General features: G+C 38.2%; 1 protein-coding gene across 4 annotated transcripts in view; it reads right to left on the bottom strand.

Moving 5' to 3' along the window:
• Positions 1-25,220, bottom strand: part of CDC14A (cell division cycle 14A) — a 168,378-nt gene that overhangs the window by 12,224 nt on the left and 130,934 nt on the right. For 2 of the 4 annotated variants that reach the window (XM_033199723.1, XM_033199720.1), the window contains 5 exons: positions 23,557-23,716; positions 13,165-13,280; positions 12,044-12,091; positions 9,857-9,979; positions 8,631-9,157 (listed from right to left, as the gene is read on the bottom strand). In XM_033199723.1, coding sequence (XP_033055614.1) covers positions 8,707-9,157; positions 9,857-9,979; positions 12,044-12,091; positions 13,165-13,280; positions 23,557-23,716 — 898 coding nt within the window. In that variant the 3' untranslated portion in view covers positions 8,631-8,706. Of the gene's footprint in view, positions 1-661; positions 3,302-8,630; positions 9,158-9,856; positions 9,980-12,043; positions 12,092-13,164; positions 13,281-23,556; positions 23,717-25,220 lie in introns of those variants that run through there. The other 2 variants (XM_033199724.1, XM_033199722.1) reach the window with 2 other exon arrangements.

Here is a 25,220-nt window from a genome sequence, read left to right on the forward strand (position 1 = left end):
AAAAATAATAGGAGGAATTCAATCAGAATACAGCTAGAGCTTAGGAACTGAAAAATATAAAAAGAAGGTAAGAAATATTAACGACAGATTGAAAGGCTCCACTATAAGTTTTGGGGGCTATTGGCTGGGTGCAGTGGCTTATGCCTATAATCCCAGCACTTTGGGAGGCCAAGGCAGGCAGATCACTGAGGTAAGGAGTTTGAGACCATCCTGGCCAACATGGCAAAACCCCATCTCTACTAAAAATACAAAAATTAGCCAGGCGTGATGGCACGCACCTGTAGTCCCAGCTACTCAGGAAGCTGAGGCAGGAGAGTCACTTGAACCTGGGAGGTGGAGAACCTGAGAGGTGGAGGTTGCAGTGGGCCAAGATTGCACTCCAGCCTGGGTAACAAGAGTGAGACTCCTTCTAAAAAAATAAATAAATGAATAAATAAAAAATATTAAAAATTGTGGGGCTATTGCAAAAGGAGAAAATAAGGGGAAAGGCAGTAAAGCAACATCCAAAAAGATAGTGGAGCCGGGTGTGGTGGCTCAAGCCTGTAATCCCAGCAATTTGGGATGCCAAAGCAGGAGGATCGCTTGAGGTCAGGAGTTCGAGACCAACCTGAGCAACATAGCAAGACACTCTCTACAAAAAAAAAAAAATGATCGCTGAGAATTTTCCATAACTAAACATGCAGCCCTAAGATTGAAAGTACACACTGACGCCAGGCAAGATAAATTGTAATTAATCTGTATATAGCTATATTATGGTGAAACTACAGAATTTCAGAAAAAAAGAGAAAAAATCTTATAATAATTGGTTTTATTCTTCAGCCACAGAAGCTGTTAAACAAAGACTTACATTAGGAAACTGGTATTTTAAGTGGATTCTGGCAGCAGTGCAAAAACAGAAAGGACCAGAAAAACAAGAGTAATCAATTCCACCAGAAGATGCCTGCATGAAGTTTTTAATCTACTGGAGGACAATGGCTTGTATGTATTTGTCTTACCTTGCTCTACCAAAAAAATACTGGGCTCATGGTAGACACTTACATAAATATTAGCTATAGCTTTATTAACTGGATAAGCTTCCATTTCATTTAATTTCAGTTTTTAAGATATGGGGTCTCTCTGTATTGCCTAGGCTGTTCTCAAACTCCTGACCTCAAGTGATCCTCCTGCCTTAGCCTTCTAAAGTGCTAGGATTATAGTGTGAACCATGCACCCAGCCAGCTTTTATAGGTATATAAAAAGCACTTGCTTTCTTTTACTCCTAGCCAAAAAAATAAGACGCAAGATTAAAATAAGACTCTTTTCTATTGACCTAGTAGTATTATTGACACTACATAAGAAAGTATAAAATGAAGCTGAACAACCAAGGTGATTCATAACTCTAATACATTGAGAATATAAATTAATCCTCACCTATTATATATTTCTGATCAACCTTATTACTTAAAGCAAGTTTTATATTTTCAAGTCTTTTCAAATGTAGAGTCAAAAATAGCTGACAGGCTTTATACAGAAAATTAACATAAACCACTATTTAACACTGGAAACTTAAATTATAGTTAACATGTATCTACAAATACTGCAAACATATAAATAGCTTATATGCAAATGTAAAGGCATCATCTGAACCATGCTGGCCTCGTAATGATTTGATACTTTGTCAAGTAACATTCTCAGGTCCGCTTGGGAAGAGAAAAAAAAATCGCAATGTTGAATGAATGCCAAAGGTGTGGTTCAATACTGAGATTGAGCTCATGTTCTTGATACATAGTTAGTATCCCTTAGCTGAAAAATTACATCAAATCTAAAGTAATGCCACAACAAAGAGGAAGGATGAAAAGCCACAGCAACATAAATATACAACAAAAGAATAGAAAGCCAGCACTAATCTTTAACTGCAATAAATATTAGCACTTAGTTAATATTTAATAATATTAATATGAATTAATAAATGAATATTGATATGGTTTGGATGTTTTATCCCCTCCAAATGTCCTGTTGAAATATGACTCCACTGTTGGAGGTGGGCCTAGTAGGAGGTACCTGGGTCATGGGAGTGGATCCTTCATGAATGGCTTGGTGCTGTCCTCCCAGTAACGAGTGAGTTCTCACTCTATGGTTCACCTGAGATCTGGTGGCTTAAAAGAGCCTCGCACATCCTCCTTCTCTCTTGTTCCCTCCTGCCATGTGATACGCAAGATCCCCTTTTGCCTTCCACCATGATTGTAAGCTTCCTGAGGACTCACGCAAAGCCAAGCAGATTGCTGGTGCGATGCTTGTACAGCCCACAGAACTGTGAGCCAAATAAACTATTTTTCTTTATAAATTACCCAGCCTCAGGTATTTCTTAATAGCAACAAAAGCAGACTAATAAAAATGTCATATTTAAAATCAGGACAAGATGACCAATTTTTAAAATGGAGAATAGGCAGAGGGAAAAGACAACAAATTGACATCGGGAAACACTACTACATACCACTGGAAAGTTTTAGCACTTTACTGGGAATGGATATTCACACAATCAATAAGTAGTTTATTACTGTCAGCACTAACATTATTCCAAAGTAAAAATGAACCGTGCTTTAGTGCACTGCCAATCACTCAGATTTTCATCAAACTGGTTATTTTATAAGCTAGATTCTAATATTTTGACCTCATTCCAGGTCCTACTTTAAGGACCAACAATTCCTTAAAATACACACGTATTCCGCCTGGTGTTAGAACACAGAAGAACTTAACCTATTCATAGGCTACCAAGGTTGTTCTTACATTGGTCAAATTTGAGATGGAAAACATCCACACAGTCTTCATAACCAAAGAGCAGCATTAACCAACTGAGTATAAAAATGCTACTAACACTAGAAAAAAGAACTACATTTAAGCCAACTTCAACTGTCATATAAGAATGCTAAGGGAAAGTAGGAAGCACACAATATTTCATTTCCATTTTGCTTTCAACTTTCAACCAAATGAGTATTTTAATTTTTAATTCCCGCCTGTGACCAGTACTGTCTTAGACACTATGAACTATAAAAGAATGTTTTGAAATGTCTAAAAACGGAAGTTTAAATTTGGAGATAATTCTTACATACACAGACAATATGTAAACAAATATAGACGTTCATGTATGTAATAGCATACATGATAAAATAAACTGTTAATGATAGGGTGGATTCCATTTATTGGGGAAAGCTTCACAGAAGACATGGAAGGTAATGTCTTTATTTAAAGATGAGAAATTGATAAGGAGGGCAGGGAGCTTCCAAGAAAGGGCTTCCTAAAGACTCGCAGTAGGCATGAACATAGTGGGAGAAGAGGACAAGAGAATAAGCAAGGTAAATGCTGGTGCAAAGATACAATACTACAGAAATGCAGTACAGAGGGCCTGAAAGCTCAGCAAAGAAAGTCAGTATTTATGTTCTAGCACTAGGGGACCATTGGTCATTTCTGAACAGGGAAATAAGATACTGAAATCTATATATCTTATCTGGCAATGCTTTAAAGCAGGGGTTGGCAAACTGAAGCTCACTATCCAAATGCAACCCACCACCTATTTTTGTTAATAAAGTTTTATTTAACATAGCCACACCTTTTGTTTATGTATTGAGTTGAATAGTTGGGACACAAAGCTAAAAATCTTTACTATCTGGCCCTTTACAGAAAAAGTCTGCCAATCCTACTTTAAAGTAGGAATTAAAGGTGGAAAGAGACAAGTTAGGAAGATCATAAAAGACTCAAACACAATAGGGATGAGGAAGCAACTGAATGGAGAAGAAAGGAAAAATTCCAAGACAATGAACGGCACCACTGACATTACCTACAACCTTCACTATGAGAATATCCCTGCGAATGTTTGAAGATTAAGATAGGAAAGTGCATAACAAAGCTTATTACAGGCTATAATAAGTTTTACTTATTGTATAGTTTTATTATTAAAGCTATAGAGCATTCATTTATTTATCCATCCATCCTTTTATCCAATCAACAAACACTTAATGAGTGCCTAATATATGCCATGCACAGGGCATATAACTATGAAAACCAGAGGCACCATCCCTGCCCTCACAAAGCATATAGTCTAGTGGATGATGCAAATTCCAGTTGAAAAAGAGTATTCTGATTTAGACCAAGGCGGGATGTAGAGAGGCTTATGGGAGAAGCAACATGACCTAACTCAGACTTGGGGGTCAGGTAAGGTCAATGTAGATGACTAGTAATCCAGTGATTAAGTGTCATAAAAATAAAGCATAGCAAATATTCAAGACAGATACCACAAGTAATTTCAATTTAATAAAATACTTCCACCCCACCTACACCATAATCACATGTCCCTCATTTCTTAAGCATTTGAAAACTCCTCTCAGTGTCAGGGAGTGAAACTCATTTTTTACAGTAAGTGGGTCAATAAAAATGTAACCTTGTGTGTGCATTTCACAGGGCAGTAGAAACTGCAAGACTAGCAAAAGAGGACAAATGAATAAAAATAAAATCTGACTGTTCCTCAGCATTCTGTCACAACCATAAGGAATCCTTAACATTTGTTCTTGTTTTCTGTGTTAAACGATTTAATGACAGAATAAGGAAATCATTTTTACATTTTTCTGGGGGCTGAACTGCTGCAAAAAGTGAGTGAGCAATTGCAGCTTTCAAAAGAGATGCTAATTGTAGCTTTTAAAATATTAGATTCCCTCTAAATACCCATCACCCCCATCCCTAAGAGTTTCTGGGTCTTTCTTAAAGGTTCTGGGAGGATATTGCCATGCAGACTTCATTTTCCTACCTAAGAATTTTAAAACATTTTTATGGAGTGATTTTTCTAGTTCTTCAAGGCTTTTAATCTCACATCTTCAGAAGTACTAAAACTAGAAGGATGATCTTATTTAGACAATAAACCCAGCATAACTAGACAAGCTGCACTGGACCATAAACAAAAATAACTCATAATCTCCTTATTCCACACAAAATGGGAATTTTCACCATAATTTAGCTTTTTGACCACAAGTCAGCAGAAGTAGGACTTGGAGCTTTCCCTCTCACAGGAGGTTTTCTAAGCAAAGTTAAAGGGGGGAGGGTCTGCTACAAAGACCTGCTGCTTCTTACTTCCAGGGAGGATGAGAGGGAGGAAAATGTTGTGTTGATAATTCTATTTATAAATGCTTTTCTTTACAATAAGATGATAAATTTAGGAGGGAGGAGAAGTGAAGTGGCAGCAACTGCCCACACAGACTATTTCTTAAATTCAATTATTTAAAAATCACTCTATTCTAGCCAGAAGAGGGACGAGGAGGAGGAGAAGTGAAAAGAAATAACAAAATATGGAATGAGACCCAAATCAAGTTATGTAAACATCATTAGGAGAGATTAACAATTGTCTAAAGAATGCCTCCATGGTTCTACCAGCAAAGAGGAAAACAAAAATGTAGAAATTATTCTTGTCAAGCTACCAATGCTACTGGCATTCAGCTATAAGTGTGGATTATACAATACCTTTACGTATGTAATCTATTTACACAGTCATGTGTCACTTAATGACAAGGATACACTCTGAAAATGTATCCTTCGGCAATTTCATTGTTGTGTGCACATGACAGAGTGCACCTATACAAACCTAAGCCGTAGAGCCTGCTACACACCTGAGCTAAATGGTATAGCCTACTGCTTCTAGGCTGCAAACCTGTACAGCATGTTACTGTACTGAATACTGCAGGCGACTATAACACAACAGTAAGTATGTGTATCCAAACATACCTAAACATAGAAAATAAACAGTAAAAACATGGTATGAAAGATCTAAAAATTGTACACCTGTAAAGGGCACTTACCATGGATAGAGCTTGCAGGACTGGAAGTTGCTCTGGGTGAGTCATTGGGTGAGTGGTGACTGAATGTGAAGGCCCAGGACATTACTGAACACTACTGTAGACTTTATAAACGCTGTACACTTAAATACTATGCCAAATCTGTATTAAAAATTTTTCTTTCATCAATAGTCAATTAACCTTAGCTTACTGTAACATTTTTATTTTATAAACTTTTTAATTGTTTCAACTTTTGACTCTTTTGTAGTAATACTTAGTTTACTATTGTTTAATTTTTTATCAACTCCCAATCGCTTGAAATTAACACTTAGTTTAAAATAAACATTGTATGTATAACTGTACAAAAATATTTTCTTCCTTTACATCCTTATCCTATTTTTTTATTTTAAATATTTTTAGTATTTGCTTTCCAAATTTTTGTTTAAAATAAAGACACAAACACACACATCAGCCTGGGCCTACACCAGGTCAGGATCATCAATATCGCTGTCTTCCCCTCCACATCTTGTCCCACTGGAAGGTCTTAGGGGCAGTAACACACGGAGCTGTCATTTCTAACAACAACGCCTTCTTCTGGAATACATCCTGAAGGACCTGCCTGAGGCTTACAGTTAACTTGTTTTTTTAATAAGGAGAAGGCGTATACTCTAAAATAATGATATAAAGTATAGTACAGTAAATACATAAGCCAGTAACAGGTATTTATTATCAAGTATTATGCACTGTACATAATTGTATTGCTAGACTTTTATATGGCTGCAGTACAGTAGGTCTCTTTATACCAGCATCACCACAAACACATGAGTACTGCAGTTATAACCCTACAAGGGCTACGACGTCACCAGGCAATAGGAATTTTTCAGCTCCGTTATAATCTTACGGGACCACCATTGTATATGTGGTCTGTTATTGACCAAAACATCATTAGGCAGCACACGACTGTATGATTATCTATATATCTCCAGCACTTTTTCTGAAAATGCAAAGATCTGCATTCTGATCCAAAAGAAGAGGCTGATCCACAGTCAGTATGTGAAAACGCTGACTGAGCTCAACGAATGCTGGAAAGTATATGATTTATACATATAGTTAGGAAAATGTAAATATATTATCTTTTTACATCTAATCCTTAGTTACATGGATTTAAGTTTTTATGATACCTATACACTCAATTTATATAGTGGGTTCAGAATCAGATTAAGGGGTAGATGGTTGGCAGTTTCCTGGGACCCTATTCTGTAAAGGAATCTAAACTAATGCCAAGGCCAAGCACGGGGGCTCATGCCTGTAAAACTGGACAGGGAAAGTCAGATACGCTAGGCTCCTCTTAGAGAATGGGTTGAGAGTGGATAGAGTGGGAATAAATTGTAAAAGAGGTCTGAGGTAGGGATAGGAGTGGTAATGAATCTAATGCACCCAAACATGAACACACACACACACATAAACACACACACACACTTAAACACACACACTGCATTCTCATGTTAGAAAACATCCTCATCCTCATGGTTTCTTTTTCCTTTTTTTTTTTTTTGAGACAGTCTCGCTCTGTCACCCAGGCTGAAGTGCTGTGGCGCGATCTCGGCTCACTGCAGCCTCTGCCTCCTGGGTTCTAAGGGATCCTCCTTCCTCAGTTTTCTGAGTAGCTGGGATTATAGGTGCACACCACCACGCCCCACTGATTTCGAGTTTTTAGCAGAGACGGGGTTTCACCATGTTGGCCAGGCTGGTCTCGAACTCCTGACCTCAGGTGATCTACCAGCCTTGGCCTCCCAAAGTGCTGGGATTATAGACATGAGCCACTGCTCCTGGCCCATCCTCATGGTTTCTAAACTGCCAACTAAAGAAAGTGGATGTCATTAAGGATGAACCATGGGGCTCCTGTTTCGCTGAGTGGCCCATACACAGCACACTGCCACCAGCACCTTTCTTCTTCCCCGCTTCTCTACAGAAGCAACCACTCCCTAGATGATGGCTGAGGAAATGTTTCAAGAATAGAGAGTGTGAAGGGATGCCAGGCCAGAGCCTTCCAAGACACCCAGGGCTTGCTCAAGCCCTGAGTACAATCAGTGTTGCAAACCATGCTTCGTATTTCCTTAATACACAGGATTGATTTCTGCTTCCTATTTGTCCTTGTTACTCTCAAGTCAAAACTCACATTCCTATAGATCTCAATACCCCTAGAGGCAATAAAAACAGGTGATTAAAGTAATTTATAATAGCAGTTAACCAACAGAGTTTACCTTACCAGGTATTATTGATTGTTAAAGAGAGCTTGGTAACCTAAATAGAGATCTCACGGATAAGATGTGTTTGGAGGTCTTCCCACCTTTCTCTAGAAGAGTGCTGGCTACTTTTAAACACCTTCCTGATACTCTGCTTGCTCCTCCACTTGCATCCCAGGTACCTACCTATAAGCCCTTCTTAGAAACATCTTCCACTTGCCACTTATTTTATTCTGGGTCAGTTCCTTGCAGGAGGTGAAATATTCAAGAGCCTAATGCTTAGTTCTAGGAAGATAGCGTTCATTCAGTACCTTCCACATGTCAATACTCCAAAATTCATTCACTGATAAATGATGTGAAAAAAGCCATAATTTCCCAAACCAGCACACCCCCAGCAAATGCTATCCGCTGTATGAATCAGCTCCTGGCTTAGCACCAGATATTCAGAGTGATTGGAAACATAACTGAAAAGTAACTGAAGTCAACAATGTCCATAATCAAAAGAACGAAAGCTATTTCCCTTTTAAGAGAAACTACTTATAAAGGAGTGCAGGGTAGGAAGAAAAAGAAGGAAGAAAACCCAGTTGAAACGTGGCGTTTACTTGCAGAGGAGCTAGCAGAATGTAGTGCATAGACAGTTTCACAGCACAGAGGGAAGGCATCGCTCAGAAGGCTTCCTTGACGCTATTAAATTTCTTTGGTGGCAGCCTTGGCTGGGAAGGCAAGGCACAGAAGTTGCATTCAGGGTTCTGAGGACCAGGAGGTGGTGTCTGCGAACTTACAGGGATAGAACGGCTCAGGAATCTCACTGAAGAAGAAGAAAGTCCAGTGTAGGAGGGTCGGAGGATGGTTGTGTGCTCCTCTGTCTTGGCGCTGTGGGCGCCTGGGGAGCTGTTCAGGTTGCCCCCGTTGCTGCCGCTGCTTCTGTTGTACTGATTGTTGTTGAGCTCAGGGTAATTTCTGGTAGTCGGATGGGAGCTGCCATTCAAGAGGTTGGTAAACGGGCTGGCTGTGAAGCCTGCCTTAGAGGATGAGGAGGTCTTTTTGTTTTCTGGATCGTCTGTTGCAGCATTCAAGTTCCCTAGAGAACTGGCTAGCCGGGAGTTTATGGAAAAGCTGAATGGAAAACACAAGTGAGGAGGGAAAAAACAGACAACAGTGTACACTCACACAGAGCTCATGTTTCTAAAACATACTCATGACATTAGGGGAACATGATGAAGACAATACTGATCAATGTGAATGATGTCAAGATGGCTTCTTCACCACCCTTGGTGTTATGATAATATGTAGCCTTGCCTTATACATATCAAGTTTCTTTGTCAAAAGCAGTTAACTAGGACCCAAGAAACTGGCTAAAACACTTTAATTACAGATCTCGAAACAGAACATCAGGGAGTTTTATTTACCCTGGGGTGGGAAGTAAAGGAAAAGGACCATGTAAGGGGAGTACATATTCAATAATACGACTACATCAAACATCCCTACCCATTTGGGTTAGTTCTCCCCTGCCTATACATGTCAACTGAGAAATGACAATATCATTTGCATATGCAACTGAACTCCATTTTCTGGATCACACTAAGTCAGCTGCAGACTCACTAGAAGAAGAGCACGCGCTGCACCACTGCCTCCACAACCTTGTCTCCTCCCTTCCAAGACAGGAACGGAAGCCCCAGAAGATCACAGGGTCTTCTGTGGTTTCTCCTCTTCTCCCTTATCCCCTGCTCTGACAAAACTGCAGCCAAACTCATTGCCTGCTGCAAGCTTCCTGTACCTCAAACCAGCACCTTGGAAGAGGGAGAGAAAAATTACCTTCTTACAGTGGCACCTGAAGACAAAGAAGTTCTATTGATCCTCTTGGCTGTCGCTGAAGAGGACAGTGCCATTTTTGATGTCTTCAAGGTAGGTGCTGATCCTTGCAGGGATGAACTTAATCTTTGTGGAGAAAAATGGCAAAGTGTCACAATAAAGTAGTCTTATCTTAAACATTCAGCAACTAGCTAGGACAAGATAAATTAATCAGTCTTAAAGATACCATGACAGGTCCTAATAGTGATGACAGCAGCGGCAGCCAACACTGACACAGTGCTAACTCTGCCAGGCAATGTTCTGAGAACCTTAAAGATGTCAGCTCAGCTTGACCTCACAACAATCCTATGAAGGAGCTAATATTGCTCTCCTTACTTTACAAGTGAGGAAACAGAAACGCAGAGGAAAAGTTCCTCATCCAGTCACTCAGTTAGTGAAAAGCAGACCTGGGATTCAAACCCAGGAGTCAAAGTCTCCTCTTAGCCATGATCCTGTCTTCCTGGGTCACTGCCCTTTTTCGCCACTGGTATTCATTCCTCAGCACAACCTTAGATTCCATTTCTTATATTTCAGATCCATCCTCTCCTTTCCACCCTGCAACTACCCTAGGCGAGGCCATCTTTATTTCTTACCCTTGACTATGAGTGGCATCTTTTAATCTTTTTTCTAAACAATTCGAATTGTGAATAGCCTTCAGTGAATCATGTCACTTCACTGTTTAAATCATTTCATCTTTCCTCTGTGCCATAAGCCTATAGAAACTCTTTGGCTTGGCTTATGCAATCCCTCCAAAATCTGGACAGGTCCTTCTTTCCACACTTTTGCACTGGACATCTCTATTCCAGCTACATAAAAATGCCTTGAGTTCCCTGAATGGGTAGCGTCCACACGTTTGTCCAGTGTGCACAGGCTATTTTCCCTGCCAGGGCATTTACTCATCTCCTTCCCATCCTTTACCTCTTATCTTCCATGTCCATTTGACCCACTCCTATCACACTTAGCCTTTAATGGTCCAATCAGCTGTTACCTCATCAAGCAAGCCTTCTCTGAGTTCCCAAGCAATATACGTTTCAACATATATTCTCATAGTAAATCATAGCTCTTATACCATATTGCATCATCTGATATTTGTCTATCTCCGTTACTTGATATAAGCTCCTTGAGGGCAAAGACTTCTCTCTCATTTCAATTCCCAGTGGCTGGCACAATGCTGGATTCTGAGCAGGTGCTCAATAAATATTTGCCAAGTGGACAAAAAGGAAAAACACCCAAATCTGGATAGCCAGGGCCCAGTCATAATCTGAATATCAAATCTACTTGATCCTAGATAAATCATTTAATGCAGCTGAACTCTGTTTTCCTCTCTGCTAGACAAAAGCTTATTCACTTGTAGACTCTCTCCTTCATTATCCACCCTCCAAACAGCAGCTTAAGCTCATGTTTTGCCTTCAAAATAAAATTCTACCAAGAAGCGATTTTTCTATGGGAAAAATTCTACCAAGAAGCAATTCAAGCTTCTCCAGAAGCTCCAGAAGCTTGAGCCCTCTTAGAACTGCCCTCACTAAACAGTCCTAAACCTAAGAATGAATAAGAACCAGCAGGTGAAGAGCTTCTTTCCCTTATTTCATCAACATTCTTGACCAAACATCTCTACTGCTCTCACCGAGTGCCACATTGGATTGTGGTACCACTCCAGGAGGTTTCAGGGGACATTTTTTTACAGAACAAAACTAGTGTTCCCTCTTCAAAAGGAAGGTAGAGAAGAAAATAAGACCAGAAAATAAAGGAGGGGAACAAATGCATGCTGATTGGGAAAAAACAGAGGGAAAGAGGACAAATAGAAATGGAAACAATTTAAGCTCGATCTATCACTAGATCGAAGAAAGATGCAGAGCACCTGTAGTTTCTGAGAGACCCCCACAATGAGCTAAGAGCACAAAATACATTGATGTCTCTACCAATACCACACAGCCCTGTGGGCATACCAGCAACAAAAAAAAAAAAAAAAAAAAAAAATCCTTTTCATGGTAAGCATTAAAAATAAGGCATAAACAATATGGAAGAGAAAGGAAGCAATTTAAAAATCAAAAAGCTGTGTACAGTTGATTTTCATGTTTGAGACTTGGGAAACACAGCTAAAAGGAAGCATATATTTACAAGCTACTAGACATTGAACCTCATTGGCAGTACCTGAAAGGCTGGGACACTGCTCTTGGGTGTCCTTTTGCATCATCCGACCTGCGGAAATCAAAGACAGATGCTCACATATCACCAGGCCACACGTTTTCACAAAGACCACAAGGCACATCAAATGGTATCAAACCAGTAAAAATATTAAATTAGCAAAAGGGAGAAACCTTGCAAATGGATACTAGATTACCCAGAACCAGGCTTGCTATCCCCTTTTCTCATAATACTGCAGAGAATGATAACCTCATCTTTGAGCAATATGAACCTTTATTCCTTAGATCAGGAACTCGGTAAAGACCCAATCTGACTACAGTGCTACAGTTTCTCCCAGATTACACATGAAAACTAAATTCCCTGCGAATCTGTTTGGTGTTTGTCATACCAGCAAAACATCCTTCTGCTATGTGTGTCTCTTATTTATAAGTCAAAGAAATGTTGCTGCTTCCCATTATATTAATTTGCGGACTGGGGCCTTGCCACCCAGTATATTGAAATTTTTTAAAAATGATATTTACAAATGTTTGCACCTTTTAATTCCAAAACCTTTTTTTAAACCCAATCTGAACTACCAGCAGGTTTCAAATGTTGTGATCAGAATGCAAGTCTCATCATTGATTCCAGTGAGTAGTTTGAGACTTCAAAGTCAAGATGGCTTATAACTTTACAGGCACAGGTAAGAATTGCTTATTCAATTTTCAAAAATAGAAGGTAAAGCTGAAGACTTAGCTTGGATTGCCAGAGACTGGCATACAATACTTTTCCATACACTATGAGTCAACACAATAGCCTCAGCACACCTGTGAGGATCCAACACAGGACAAGAAACTCATTCACAGCAGAAGGGGAGAAATCCAAAAGGAATTTGAAACAGTCCCAGAGATAACTGCTTTGCAGCTTAAGGTAGAATTCCAGAGACTGAGATGCAGCAGTTGCTTTTGGTAAACTTCTAAACTTTAGCTACTCCCAACAGTGATAAAACAATTAATAAACAACACGAAATAGTAAACTTAGTATTTGTAGAACAAAATTCAAAAGAGAAGATTACAGATTAAAGAGAAGATTAAATGTTCTATTCACAAAGGGAAACACACTATGAATTGAAGTGTTTAAAACAGATCTACCTAAATGCACAGGATGGTGAGGTACGTGGCTGTCTCTGACTTTTTAAGGCACGTAGTTTGTCTCCCTGGGTTATACCATTTTTCCTTTCCACATCTTCATCATCTTCTAAGTTATTCTGGAAAAAAATACCCATTCCATAGAAAGGTCAAAATTTGGCTTTATATAGGTTTCTTAATAGATTACATATATAGATACATTTTATACAGATTATCTTAATAAAGATTAAGTCACTAGAGGTACTATGAATCAGCATTGTCAAAGTTTACACAAAAGAACACTCAACTATTTGCCAGTTCAACAGGCAACAAGTCAAGTTCCAAATCAAAGAAGCATGGGAATAGATGTGGTAGAATATAAAAGGAGCTGTTTGTTACAATGGACCCCAACAGAGAAGACTCTCTCCTGCAGACACAATCGTGCGTTGGAATATAGCCTAGATACAGAAGGGCCCACAGATGCAGTACAAACATATTTTTAGATACTACCAGGAGCCATCACTGCAAATTCCATAACTTGTTTACAAAAATACAAGATAAAAACACTTTAGGATATCTATACAGTAAGTTTTTAACACAGTAATTATTTTAACACTATTAAAAGCACACAAGTTCTTTTCAGAAGGATTTAAAGGACCTTGTTCACTAGATCTTTCCTTCTGAAATAAGTCTTTATTGTTTGAAAAATAGAAGTATCAGGCTAGTCTCTTCAAATGCTAGTCTCTTCAACAGCGCTGATGCAGGGGGAGACACTGATACCCTTAATTTATCGATGAAGAAAGGACACACTCATGGAAGTTAGGAATACTGCCCAAGTTCCCATAAACTCTTAATGACCTTCGTATGACTTCAAAATTAGATTTCTCGTCCCAAGATGCAATGTTCTTTCTAAAATACATGCCACAGCACACTGTCATTGCACCAGTGAAGACTGTATTTTGCCTTTTTTCCTCAACTGAAAAATCAAAGTGCTTGGATTTCCTAAAATCCCTCCCAGCCCTAAGAGTCCCCTCCCTTATTTAAAACTAGAACTCTTGTTTGATGAAAAATATACTTCCATCAGTCACATTTGAGTCATTTCTGATCGCAATACCTCCTCACTCCCTGCCACCTATGTTGGGTTCCACAGGTAACTCTGGGACTCAGTAGGCATGTCCTGAGTAAAAAGACCAAATCTCACTATCACATCTCTGAGTTTAAAAAAGAAATAAAGAAACGCAAAGCACCAGGCCAGTGGGAAAGAAAGAATAAGGACAAAAGCTTCCTAGAGGCAATCCCTTAAAGAATGGGTACAAGTGACACAGCCTAAGACCCCAGGAAAGGTCGTCCTGCCCAAGAAGAATACCAGCTCAATAGTCACAGGATCATGCAGTCTTCATGACAGAGGGTTCTCTTAGAGTCTCAAGTTGCACTTGTAAAAAATCTCCAGGAATCAGTTTTACCCTTCAATTCTATTCATACAATCCCAACGGGGGAGGAACTTACTACCATCAAAGGAAGTCTGCAAGAGCAGGAATCAGGAAGGTCTGAAGGCTAGGCTTGCTAGTGGGATGGTGCACCTGAGAAGGTGGGTTTAGCTTCACCAGGCTGCAGTAAGCACTCAACGTGCTGGGATGTTACCAGTTACTTAGCACAGAGTCAGAGTGTCCTGAATATGAGGTGAGGCCAAAAAGCATATAGGCCATCATGAGAATGGCCAAGAAAGCTTCTAGGAGGAGCTGACAGAATCCTTACCACAATCAGTTTCATTGTCAACTGGGTGCTTTTGCAGGATTTTGAAAACCAGAAACGCTGGTTGTTCCTCCAACTAGGAGGCTCTTTATGTTTCTCACTAGAAACACCTTCAGAATTCTAAATATAAAATGATTCTCAACCTGTAATTCTAAAATTCAACCTTTCAGGTAAGTACAGATATAAAAATGTACTACCCATACAATCTTTCTGAGAAAACTATTACAAGATATGCTCTTCAGGAAAAAAGGAAAGATAACATGAGATCCAATAAAATTAGGGATCTAACTGAAGAATATGAAGAAGAGTTACAGAATCAGACTATATAGTTCTGATCCTAGGACTTCACACACACACACACACACACACACACACACACACGAGGGCTAAGAATAACCAGTCCAAGTTAGAAGGGAGAAATGTCTTCAGGAAGAGAATGGAATTAGAATGGAATTTTGCTGTGTTGAGATTTTGAAAAAATGTAAAATTGTTTGGCACGACTTTTTAAAGCATTATCTTTTCCTAAATGCATAGAAAACTATGCAAATAAAAAAAGGTAATTAAGTCTAGGACAAACAAAGAGAGTGTCAAAAAAGAAAACAGTCATAGTGTACTACTAAGCTCAACCATGAACAATATTTACATAGTAATAATGTGCACATTATTTGATCTAACAAGTATAGTTATATTGGGATTGGTGGTGACAGTGAGACAGAAGAGCTGCATCGTGTCTACAACCAGGAGGCAATAGGAAAATGTCCAAAATTGATCAATTAAAAAACAGCAACATAAGCAAGGTATTTATAATAGAAAAATGGCACTAAAAATATTAGTATAATTTTCCTAGAGGTTTCCCCCTTTGGAAGTGGGTCCACAGATACAGAAAGGTGAGAGAGGAGATTGATATTTTTTGTTGCTAGAATTCAACACTAGTTGATATTTTTTAAGCTGTAATCATATATTGCTTGAAAAGAATAAAAGCATTTTAAAAGATATACAGTTAAACAGAAAATTAAATAACAGTACACTTTAAATTATAATTACTTTACATGTATTTTTCTCTCATTCTATTGTGAATCTTAAAGGTCAAATATTTCTGTAAATTATGATACATTTCAAAATCAGAAAACAGCAAAAATACTACAATACACAGCCATGCACTTAACTACCCAGATTCAACATACTTTTACTTCCTCCCCTCAAGTTTACTTAAACACCCTCACAGGAGCCGCCACATTGTCTGCAATGAGCCTCACGGGCCACCGTTCTCCCCCAGCTCCTCTCAGGCGAGCAGCTGAGGTGGTGATGACAAGGGCAGGGGTGTTTTTTCTTTAAAAAAAAAAAAAAAAAAAAAGTATTTGGCTAGGCATGGTGGCTCACGCCTGTAATCCCAGTACTTTGGGAGGCCAAGGCAGGTGGATCACATGAGGCAAGGAGTTCAAGACCAGCCTGGCCCACAAAGTGAAACCCCATCTCTGCTAAAAATATAAAAATTAGCTGGGTGTGGTGGCATGTGCCTATAATCCCAGCTACTTGGGAGACTGAGGCATGAGAATCACTTGAACCCGGGAGGCGGAGGTTGCAGTGAGCCGAAATCACACCACTGCACTCCAGCCTGGGCGATAGAGACTCTGTCTCAAAAAAAATAAATAAATAAATAATATAGATATATAGATATATATAGAGAGAGATGCAGATATATTTATGATATATTTTATGTATCATAAATATATATGCATTTACCATATATATGGAGATATGTTTACCATATGTTTGTCATTAGTAATAAAGTATAGGTAAACATGAAAAAATATTAAAATCACCTATATATTTACTATCAAAAGCAAAACACATTAACATTCTGGCACATAGTCTTCCAGAATTTTCCCTGCACTATATAAAACCCTCAACCTACTTCTTCCTTACAAAAAGAGGTTGTATTATATACATATGCTGCTTTGTAACTTTTTTAACTTAAAAAACATATTGTGAAAGTTTTTCAGGGCATATTTTTTAAAATCTCTGTCATTTTATGGCTCCATAAAATTCCATTGTCTAGATATGCCTAATGTTATTATTTAACTGATACCCTAGGTTAGACTGTTCTCTTTCATCACTATAAACAGCCTCAACAAACATACTCTCATATATACCTGGTTTATGAACACTCTCTTATTATTGCCTTAAGACAAATTCATAGAAGTGGAATTCTTTTTAAAGTCATCTTCTACATGATCAAATTGCCCTCCAAAAAGGTTGTACCATTGTAAATTCCAACTAGCAATGTTTCAGAGCTTTTTATTCCCTAAACGTTTGTCAATACTGCATACATTTTTAATACATTTGATAGGCATAAATAGCATTTCATCATTTAAATTTGTGTTTCTTCCATTTCTAGGGAAGTAGAACCTTTTTTACGTTTACCAGCCAGGAAGGTTCCCATATTGTTTTATTTGTGTACACAGTATTTTGGTGATTTGTAAGAGTTCTTTATACCCACAAACCCCCCTCATTTGTATATGTTGCATATATTTGCTCCCATTGATCATTGTGAGAATGAATTGGAGGTCAAGACTCGGGGGGGACACATTTAAGTGGTCAACATGAGAGATGATGGATTGGATTAGGGTATGGGAAACTGCAGGGGAGCCCAGACTTGGGGAGAGGGAAGAAGGGGGAAAGATCCAGACAGGCAATACAGGTCTGAAAAAATTTACTAAAATGTAAACCGTATTATTTTTTGTCTAAACTAATCTTCTTTTATTTTGTCTCTGTGGCCATTGTACAAAGGTGTGGGGCATTTTTAGGACTATGAGAGATACAACATATAAACTATAAAATTCTCAGTGATTAATAAATAGCCTTCAAATTCAACAAAAATAGTTAACATTATTCAAAACATATTTACATTAAATTACAGAATTAAGAAACTAAAAAGCTATATGGAAAAGGACTTTGGCCTCCTGGAATACTGAATAAGATACACAGATATAAATATAACAAGCCTTTTATTTATTAGGGGATTGATCCTATAAGATATACCAGGTCATAAGAGCCTGGAGGAGGAAAACGTTTATTAGCAAATGCAGTACAATATATTGTGTGGCACAAATCAATCTCATGAGTTGGTAGCCAGGGGAAAGTTTCAAAACTTTTCTCATCAGATGCTGTTAGGCCTCCTTCCTTATACCAGATTCATTCTTCATGACAACTAAAGAACACATTCACAAATCACAAATGAGGAGAACCCACCCTGGGCCTCCATTCTGCCCTTAGGCTCCAGCCCCTCTCCCTACAAAATGCCAGGGCAGACTCCCTCTTGTCCTAAGCTGGTCCAGGAGAAGCAGATTCCCTGGAATCCGCTGAAAAGAAACAAAACCACATGGCTGATGTGCTGGCAACAATGAAGAACCCTACCTAGCCCAGGGAAGACCCTCCTATCTTTGTCCCCCAAAGGAAAGGGGTCTGCTCTCAGACGCCCCATTGCCCTTTGGAGGATATAAGCAGCAACACTCTTTCTTTTGGATACTGGACTGCCCTACATAAAGGCAAAAAAATGACAGTAAACTAAAATACTGTACCAAAGAAGTACAATTAAAAAAAAAAAAACCAAGAGTGATGACCTAGTGAAAGAACAAATAACACCATAAAGAATAAATATTTTATTCCACCAGTTGTTTTCTCCACACACAGTCATGTCCACAGATTTCAGCTGGATAAAGTAATTGCTGACCAAAACGTAAACAAAATCATGGCACAGTAAGCTATAGGAAAGGCTATGGAAAGTCTCATCAAGAAGAGATCTATGAGATAGAATATAGCACACTAGGGAATAAAGATGGAAGAGTCATAATAGAAAAATTACATAAATAGACAGTTTAAATAGAAATGAGTAAAAATAGAAGTCCAAGAACTGGAAGATAAAGATGAGAATGGAAATTTTAGCAGATTTTAATAAATTGGCTAGGAAAGGTGGCTGGGTCATCTCTAAAGTTCTTTTCAGCTCTCAGATGTTGAACCTACAGATGTAAGTGTTGGGGAAAGGCAAAGATGTCCTCTTTATAATTAGCTGCTTCTGATCAATAAAAAGTTTGAATTTGTCAGAGCTACCCACATCTCTCTTCTGGCTGCCCCACTCACTGCCACTGGTTGGGACCTTTAAAACCTGGACCTCCCCATCACCAGCTCCCTGGCCTTCCACCCTCAGCCCTATATGACACCATGGCCAGAGTGATCTCCTGACACCATGATTCAGTGTGCTGTCACTCCCCTGCTTAATAACCTCTGGTGGATCCCAATGGCATTCAGATTAGAACTGGTCTTCACCGTCATAAGGGGGGAAAGAAAGGTGCTTAAAAGCAGGACATTAGAGATTTAATTTTTACTTCATAGATTTTTCTAAGATGCACCCTGCTTATGAGTACTTGATGGATTTTATAAATCACAATATCTCAAAGATGTAATTAAAACAACTACATTCTTGTCTACTTGATTGTTAATTTGTAGGAACTTGGCTGAATATTAGCAGCACCTGTATCTAATTAATATCACTAAGTCAAGAGCATCTACTGATTGGCATGCTAATAACGGACTATAGCCCTAAAGTAGAAAGACAAAATGTAAAAACCGTTGTTATTCCAGGAGAAGTTTATTAGCAGGAATGGTTACAGTTTTGCTCAAAATTACTGTATATAATTTACTAAAGCCACAATGAAGACCTCATAGAGAGCTAGCAGAGTATAGTGAGAGGCCTCCTGGGAGGGTTGCTGAGTGCACAGACTTTGGAGCCAGAGCACAGAAGTTCAAATGACCACCTCACCATGTACTTAGGATCTTGGGCAGATGGTTTGACCTCTAACTCAGGTATGTCTCCTGTAAATGGGCCTAGTAACACTGCCTATTTCATACGGCTACTGTAAGGATTAAAAGAGTTCATTAATGTCAAGTGCCTAAAACAGTTCCTGGCACATAGTGCCTTCATGCTAAGATCCTGATTTAATATTTGCACTTTAAATAAAGTACTTTAAATCCCATCTTTAAAAATAACTCCAAGCCATAATGGACCTATAGGCCCTAAATGTTAAAGTGAGCACTTATTGCTAGTACTATTTTGTATTTGAGGACATAATGCACTTGTGTAGCTTAGATTATTACCAATTTCATGTCTCTGTCCTTTTTTTCTCTGAAACTATAAGCCTTCTTCATCCATTCACATAATACTTATTAAGGCCTTTGGTCAAAAATAGAATCGTGATGAAGACAAATAAAAGTCTCTACCTTCCTAGAGAGTATGGGAAGGAGGGATGAGGACTGAGGAGGAAAAGTATAGTGCAAGGCAGGAGCAGGGAGCAGGGAGCCTAATCTACATCCACAGGATGGGCTGTGTATATTTCATAGTGCCCAGTCCAGCACTGAAGTCCAGGCTCTATAAAAGTGAAGCCTCTATTTTATTTCTCATAACTCTAAGTTGACAAAGAACATTCATTAAAACCACAACCTAGTCCATCACTATGATCTGCATCATTCTGGTTGTTTTCCTTTCACCTACATCCTAAGCACTAAAAAAACTGTACTTTTTTTTTTTTTTTTTTTTTTTGAGATGGTCTCGCTCTGTTGCCCAGGCTGGAGTGCAGTGGCACGATCTCAGCTCACTGCAACCTCCGCCTCTTGGGTTCAAGTGATTCTCGTGCCTCAGCCTCCCAAGAAGCTGAAACTACAGGCATGTGCCATCACACCTGGCTAATTTTTTTTTTCTATTTTTAGTAGTGATGGGGTTTCATTATGCTGGCCAGGCTGGTCTCAAACTCCTGACCTCAAGTGATCCATCCGCCTCAGCCTCCCAAAGTGCCAGGATTACAGGCATAAGCCACGATGCCCAGCCTAAAAAACTATATTCGAACTCTCCAAATCTGGTAATACAGAGCTTCTTAGTAACTAATCACAAGAAAATTACTGTAGGCCTAGAAAGAAAAAAATAATTTAGAATCTCTGCTTTAATCTTTTTTTTTCAAGGCAATCTCAAGAGGAATACTGCTTTTTTGCACTTTCTATATATACAAACTAAGTAAATCCAGAAATTCCATGGACTTTCACCCTCCATGCAACTTGAAACACATTAAATTCTTAGAGCATTCTCAATCTATTTTTCCATGTGCAATTTATAAGAACAATAAAGACATCAATAACTCTGTTAAGTCCAATTTTGAGCAAGCTAATATTCCATATTCATGTGATATTCCAGAGCTGGCACCAGATAAGCATGGCAAGAAAAGTGCTTGTAAGAGTTACTTGCACAAAGCCATTAACTAGCTAATAAAGTAGTCCAAGAGCCTTATACATGATGCTGTGTAAAATATTCACCATACCATCACTCTGTAGCATCTCTGAATTCTTTCATTTCTGCCCTTGAATTTCAGAAACAATAGCATTTCAATGGCTAAAACTAAAATAACGATGGGGGGGTGCTATGGTCTGAATATTTGTAGCCCCCAAAATTCATATGTTGAAATCCCAACCCCCAACGTGATGGCATTAAGAGTTTGTTTGCTCTTTTTGCCATGTGAAGATGCAGAAGGTGCTGTCTATGAACCAGTAGGCAGGCCCTCACCAGACACCAAACCTGCTGATGCCTTGATCTTGAACTTCCCAACCTGCAGAACTGTGAGAAATAAATTTCTGTTGTTTATAAGCCACCTAGCCTGTAGTGTTTTGTTACAGCAGCCCAAATGGACTAAGACCAGGGAGTAGACTTCCATATACTTATATTTAAAACTGACTTATTTTAAATTCCAATCATACTGCATTCCTTACCCTCACAGTGATACATAAATGTTAAGTATTCTTAAGATCGACAGATTGGGGATTAAAAGAGTATGAGAATAAAATGTTCTAACTACCAGATGTTAATCTAATCAAGATTATGATATAGAAAGTACTATGTTCCTGCAAGGTAAATATGTTTCTCAGATAACAGGATTAACTTTATGTTTGTCTTTTCAGAGTTCATAACTCAAAGCCCTGTTTACTTGAACTCAACCTGGGAAGGAAACGCTGACTAGAGCAAGAAAAAGGTATTCTTGCTTAGCTATATTATCACATTAAAATCTTAGTTCAGAGCCTTTCTTTTTATTTGCTCTTAATAGGTGAGACTGGAACACAGAGACAAGAAAGTCAACAAAGGCTCTAACATCAGCATGACCTTGGATAAGGTGTATATTTCATCAGGACAGATGACTTAAATGGGTAAACTTAGTCACCTCACCAGCGGCCATCCTGGAGAACAGAGCACTAGGTTTAAAAATCAGTTCTTCCAACGGTCTCCATCCTTTTGTCCTTGAAAGAAAACTCACGCTCCCAATCTCCAAGCACTCTGGCTTTCTTGCTAAAAAGAAATCTGTTTGGGATGCCAATCATTAACCTAAGAGAGCTATGATGTGTTCCTTCCATTCTGGGTTCCTTGTAGGCTAAGCTTGAGCCACAGTATTTGGTTTAAGGCCCTTGTCCGGGTCTAATGGGTCACTGTTTAATAGAATGTAAATCTACATTGTTGCTTCTATATTTTTTCTTTTTCTTTTTTATTTTTTAGACACGGGTTCTTGCTCTGTCGCCCAGGATGGAGTACAGTGGTGCCATCATAGCTCACTACAGCTTCGACTCCTGGGCTCAAATATCCTCCCACCTCAGTCTCCCAAGTAACTGGGACCACAGAGGCACACATCACCCTGCCTGGCTTGTTCCACTATTTTGAACAGGTCTTTTTTTTCTTTCTTTTTTTTGCTGCTTTAGAGATATAAAAATATAAGCCAGACACTTAGCTTCACCTTAGGCATAACGTGGTAGAAAGACTAAACTAGGAATTGAATGCCCAGTTCTCACAGTGGCCCCACTACTAAACAACCCTGGAACTTTAGTTTCTTGTCTTTACAAGAGTGGAACCAAACAAATGGTTTCAATGTTGTTTCTAGTCCCAAAAATGCTCATAATCCTAATTCTTAGTAAATCTCTTCTATTTTTATTCAGAGGTAACAGGGTGTAATATAAAAAAACACAAGCTTGGACTCAGACAGACATGGATTGAACCATGTTTGACACTGAGGTTAGAACATCTCTGATACACAATTTCCTTCCTATAAATAGAGATAGTATTACCTAACTCACCAGGTAGTTATGAATATTAAATCAGACAATATCTATCAACTATTTAAGGTGGTTTGTTTATAGTAGAGCTTTAATTTTTTTTAAAAGAGCTGCCCTAATCATGTTTTCAAGTCGGCACTTACTTTAGAAATCAGCATGAATTTGAGGCTTTCAAAGCACCACTTGTGGTATGTATTGTTTCAATTGTCACATTAAAATTTTTCTTCTTGATATCTATTTTAATTTTCAAATAGAGAGTTTGCTTTTCTGTTTCCTTTCTGTAAATATTCTCCCCTACCAGAGTAGCCTCCTTTATAATTTACTCCTTAAATTATACCTTTTTTTTTTTTTTTTAAGGGCAACTGGTTCCTTTCCTCTGCTTCTTGCTATATAGATGGATGACTCTACATCTAAAACCCTGGCACTCTCGGCATCCAGAGAAAAGACACTGCTATGTTATATATGTCCAACTGAGAAACAAATGCAGAACATCAGTTTTAAGAGAGAATCTTCCTAGGGAAAACTTACCTCTCCAAATCGTTCCACGTTTTGTATTTTTGAAAGATTTCCACCAATAGACATATCATCTAGGCTAGAAAGAATTTTATTAATACTTCCTTCACTGGATGGTCGATTTTTCAGTTTGGATCGGAAAATGTCTCCTTGGACCCACAACGATGCTTGTTTTCTGTAAAAACAAGCAACAACAACAAAAAAAAAGACAAGAAAAAGTTATCTTTAAAACAATCTACTCTCATCTCAAAGGTATGATGTCTTACAAAGGAAAAGATTTAGCAAATAAGCATTTACAAATCAGACTAGAAAATTATATCTTAGAATAAAGAACAATGAAGTCACTTTCAAAAAGCCAAAATAAGGTTCTATATTCAACACAAATGTCATCCTCCAATATTTGTCTATACAGTTGACTGTTGAAGTCCTCAGATGCTTAGAACAAATTCCACAGCAATAAATATTATGCACCTATTTATCTTTTAAATATAAATTTGAAATCTTCAGTTTCTCAAGTAGCAATTTAATATGCCTGTTTATAAAAACAGAGAGAATAACTGGACTCAAAACTGTAGATGAAAGAACTTGGGAGATATTACCCAAAAAGTACTACATATCTACTTTTGGGTGGTACCATGAAAGGCCCTCACATATAACTTTTAAAACCTACTCTTAGAATCTAAAAGCAAGGCTTATAGCCTCAATTAGATTGTCCTTAGAAAAGAAAATGTGTTTGAAGTTCATGTATAAATTTTCTTTCATTCATTAAGGCACAATCACAACTGTTTTCAAAGTTATACGAAGATAATTTAAAATATGTAAGCAAAATGACATTCTGAGGATTTTATTTTTATTGATGGGATCACCTTCATACATTTCCTCTAAGATAAACTATCCCATAAAATCACTTTATTTTTATCCTATAACACACTTTACAGAATAGAATTAAACTAAAAACACTGGTTCATCATAAAAAATATCAACATCCAGTGAAATAATAGCATTATCAAGGAGATGCCACCAGTAAGAACAGATTTTTTTTTAAAGCAACAGGATTGAGTAATACTTTCTCACAAAGATTTCACATACCACATAAAATTCAGGTTAAAACACTGATCATTAGAGAAATGCAAATTAAAACCACAGTGAGATACCACCACACACCAGTAAGAATGACTATTATCAAAAAGTTAAAAAATAACAGATGCTGGTGAGGTTGCGGAGAGAAAGGAACACTTATACACTGTTGGTGGGAGTGTAAATTAGTTCAACCATTGTGGAAAGCAGTGCAGCAATTCCTCAAAGAGTGAGAAACAGAATTACCATTCATCCCAGCAATCCCACTACTAAGTATATATCTTGAGGAATATAAATCATTCTACCATAAAGACACATATACGCAAATGTTCATGCAGCACTATTCACAATAGCAAAGACAAGGAATCAACCTAAATGTCCATCAGTGATAGACTGGATTAAAAAAAATGTGGTACATATACACCATGGAATACTATGCAGCCACAAAAAAGAATGAGATCATGTCATTTGTGGGAACACAAATGGAGCCTCCCAAACCTGCACAGTGTGCACATGTACCCTAGAACTTAAAGTATATGTATATATATAGATATCTATATCTTTTGATATATCTCTCTATATACACATATAGAGAGAGAGTT

The sequence above is a fragment of the Trachypithecus francoisi genome, unplaced genomic scaffold (assembly GCF_009764315.1).
Source record: "Trachypithecus francoisi isolate TF-2019V2 unplaced genomic scaffold, Tfra_2.0 Lachesis_group5, whole genome shotgun sequence".
Lineage (NCBI taxonomy): Eukaryota > Metazoa > Chordata > Mammalia > Primates > Cercopithecidae > Trachypithecus > Trachypithecus francoisi.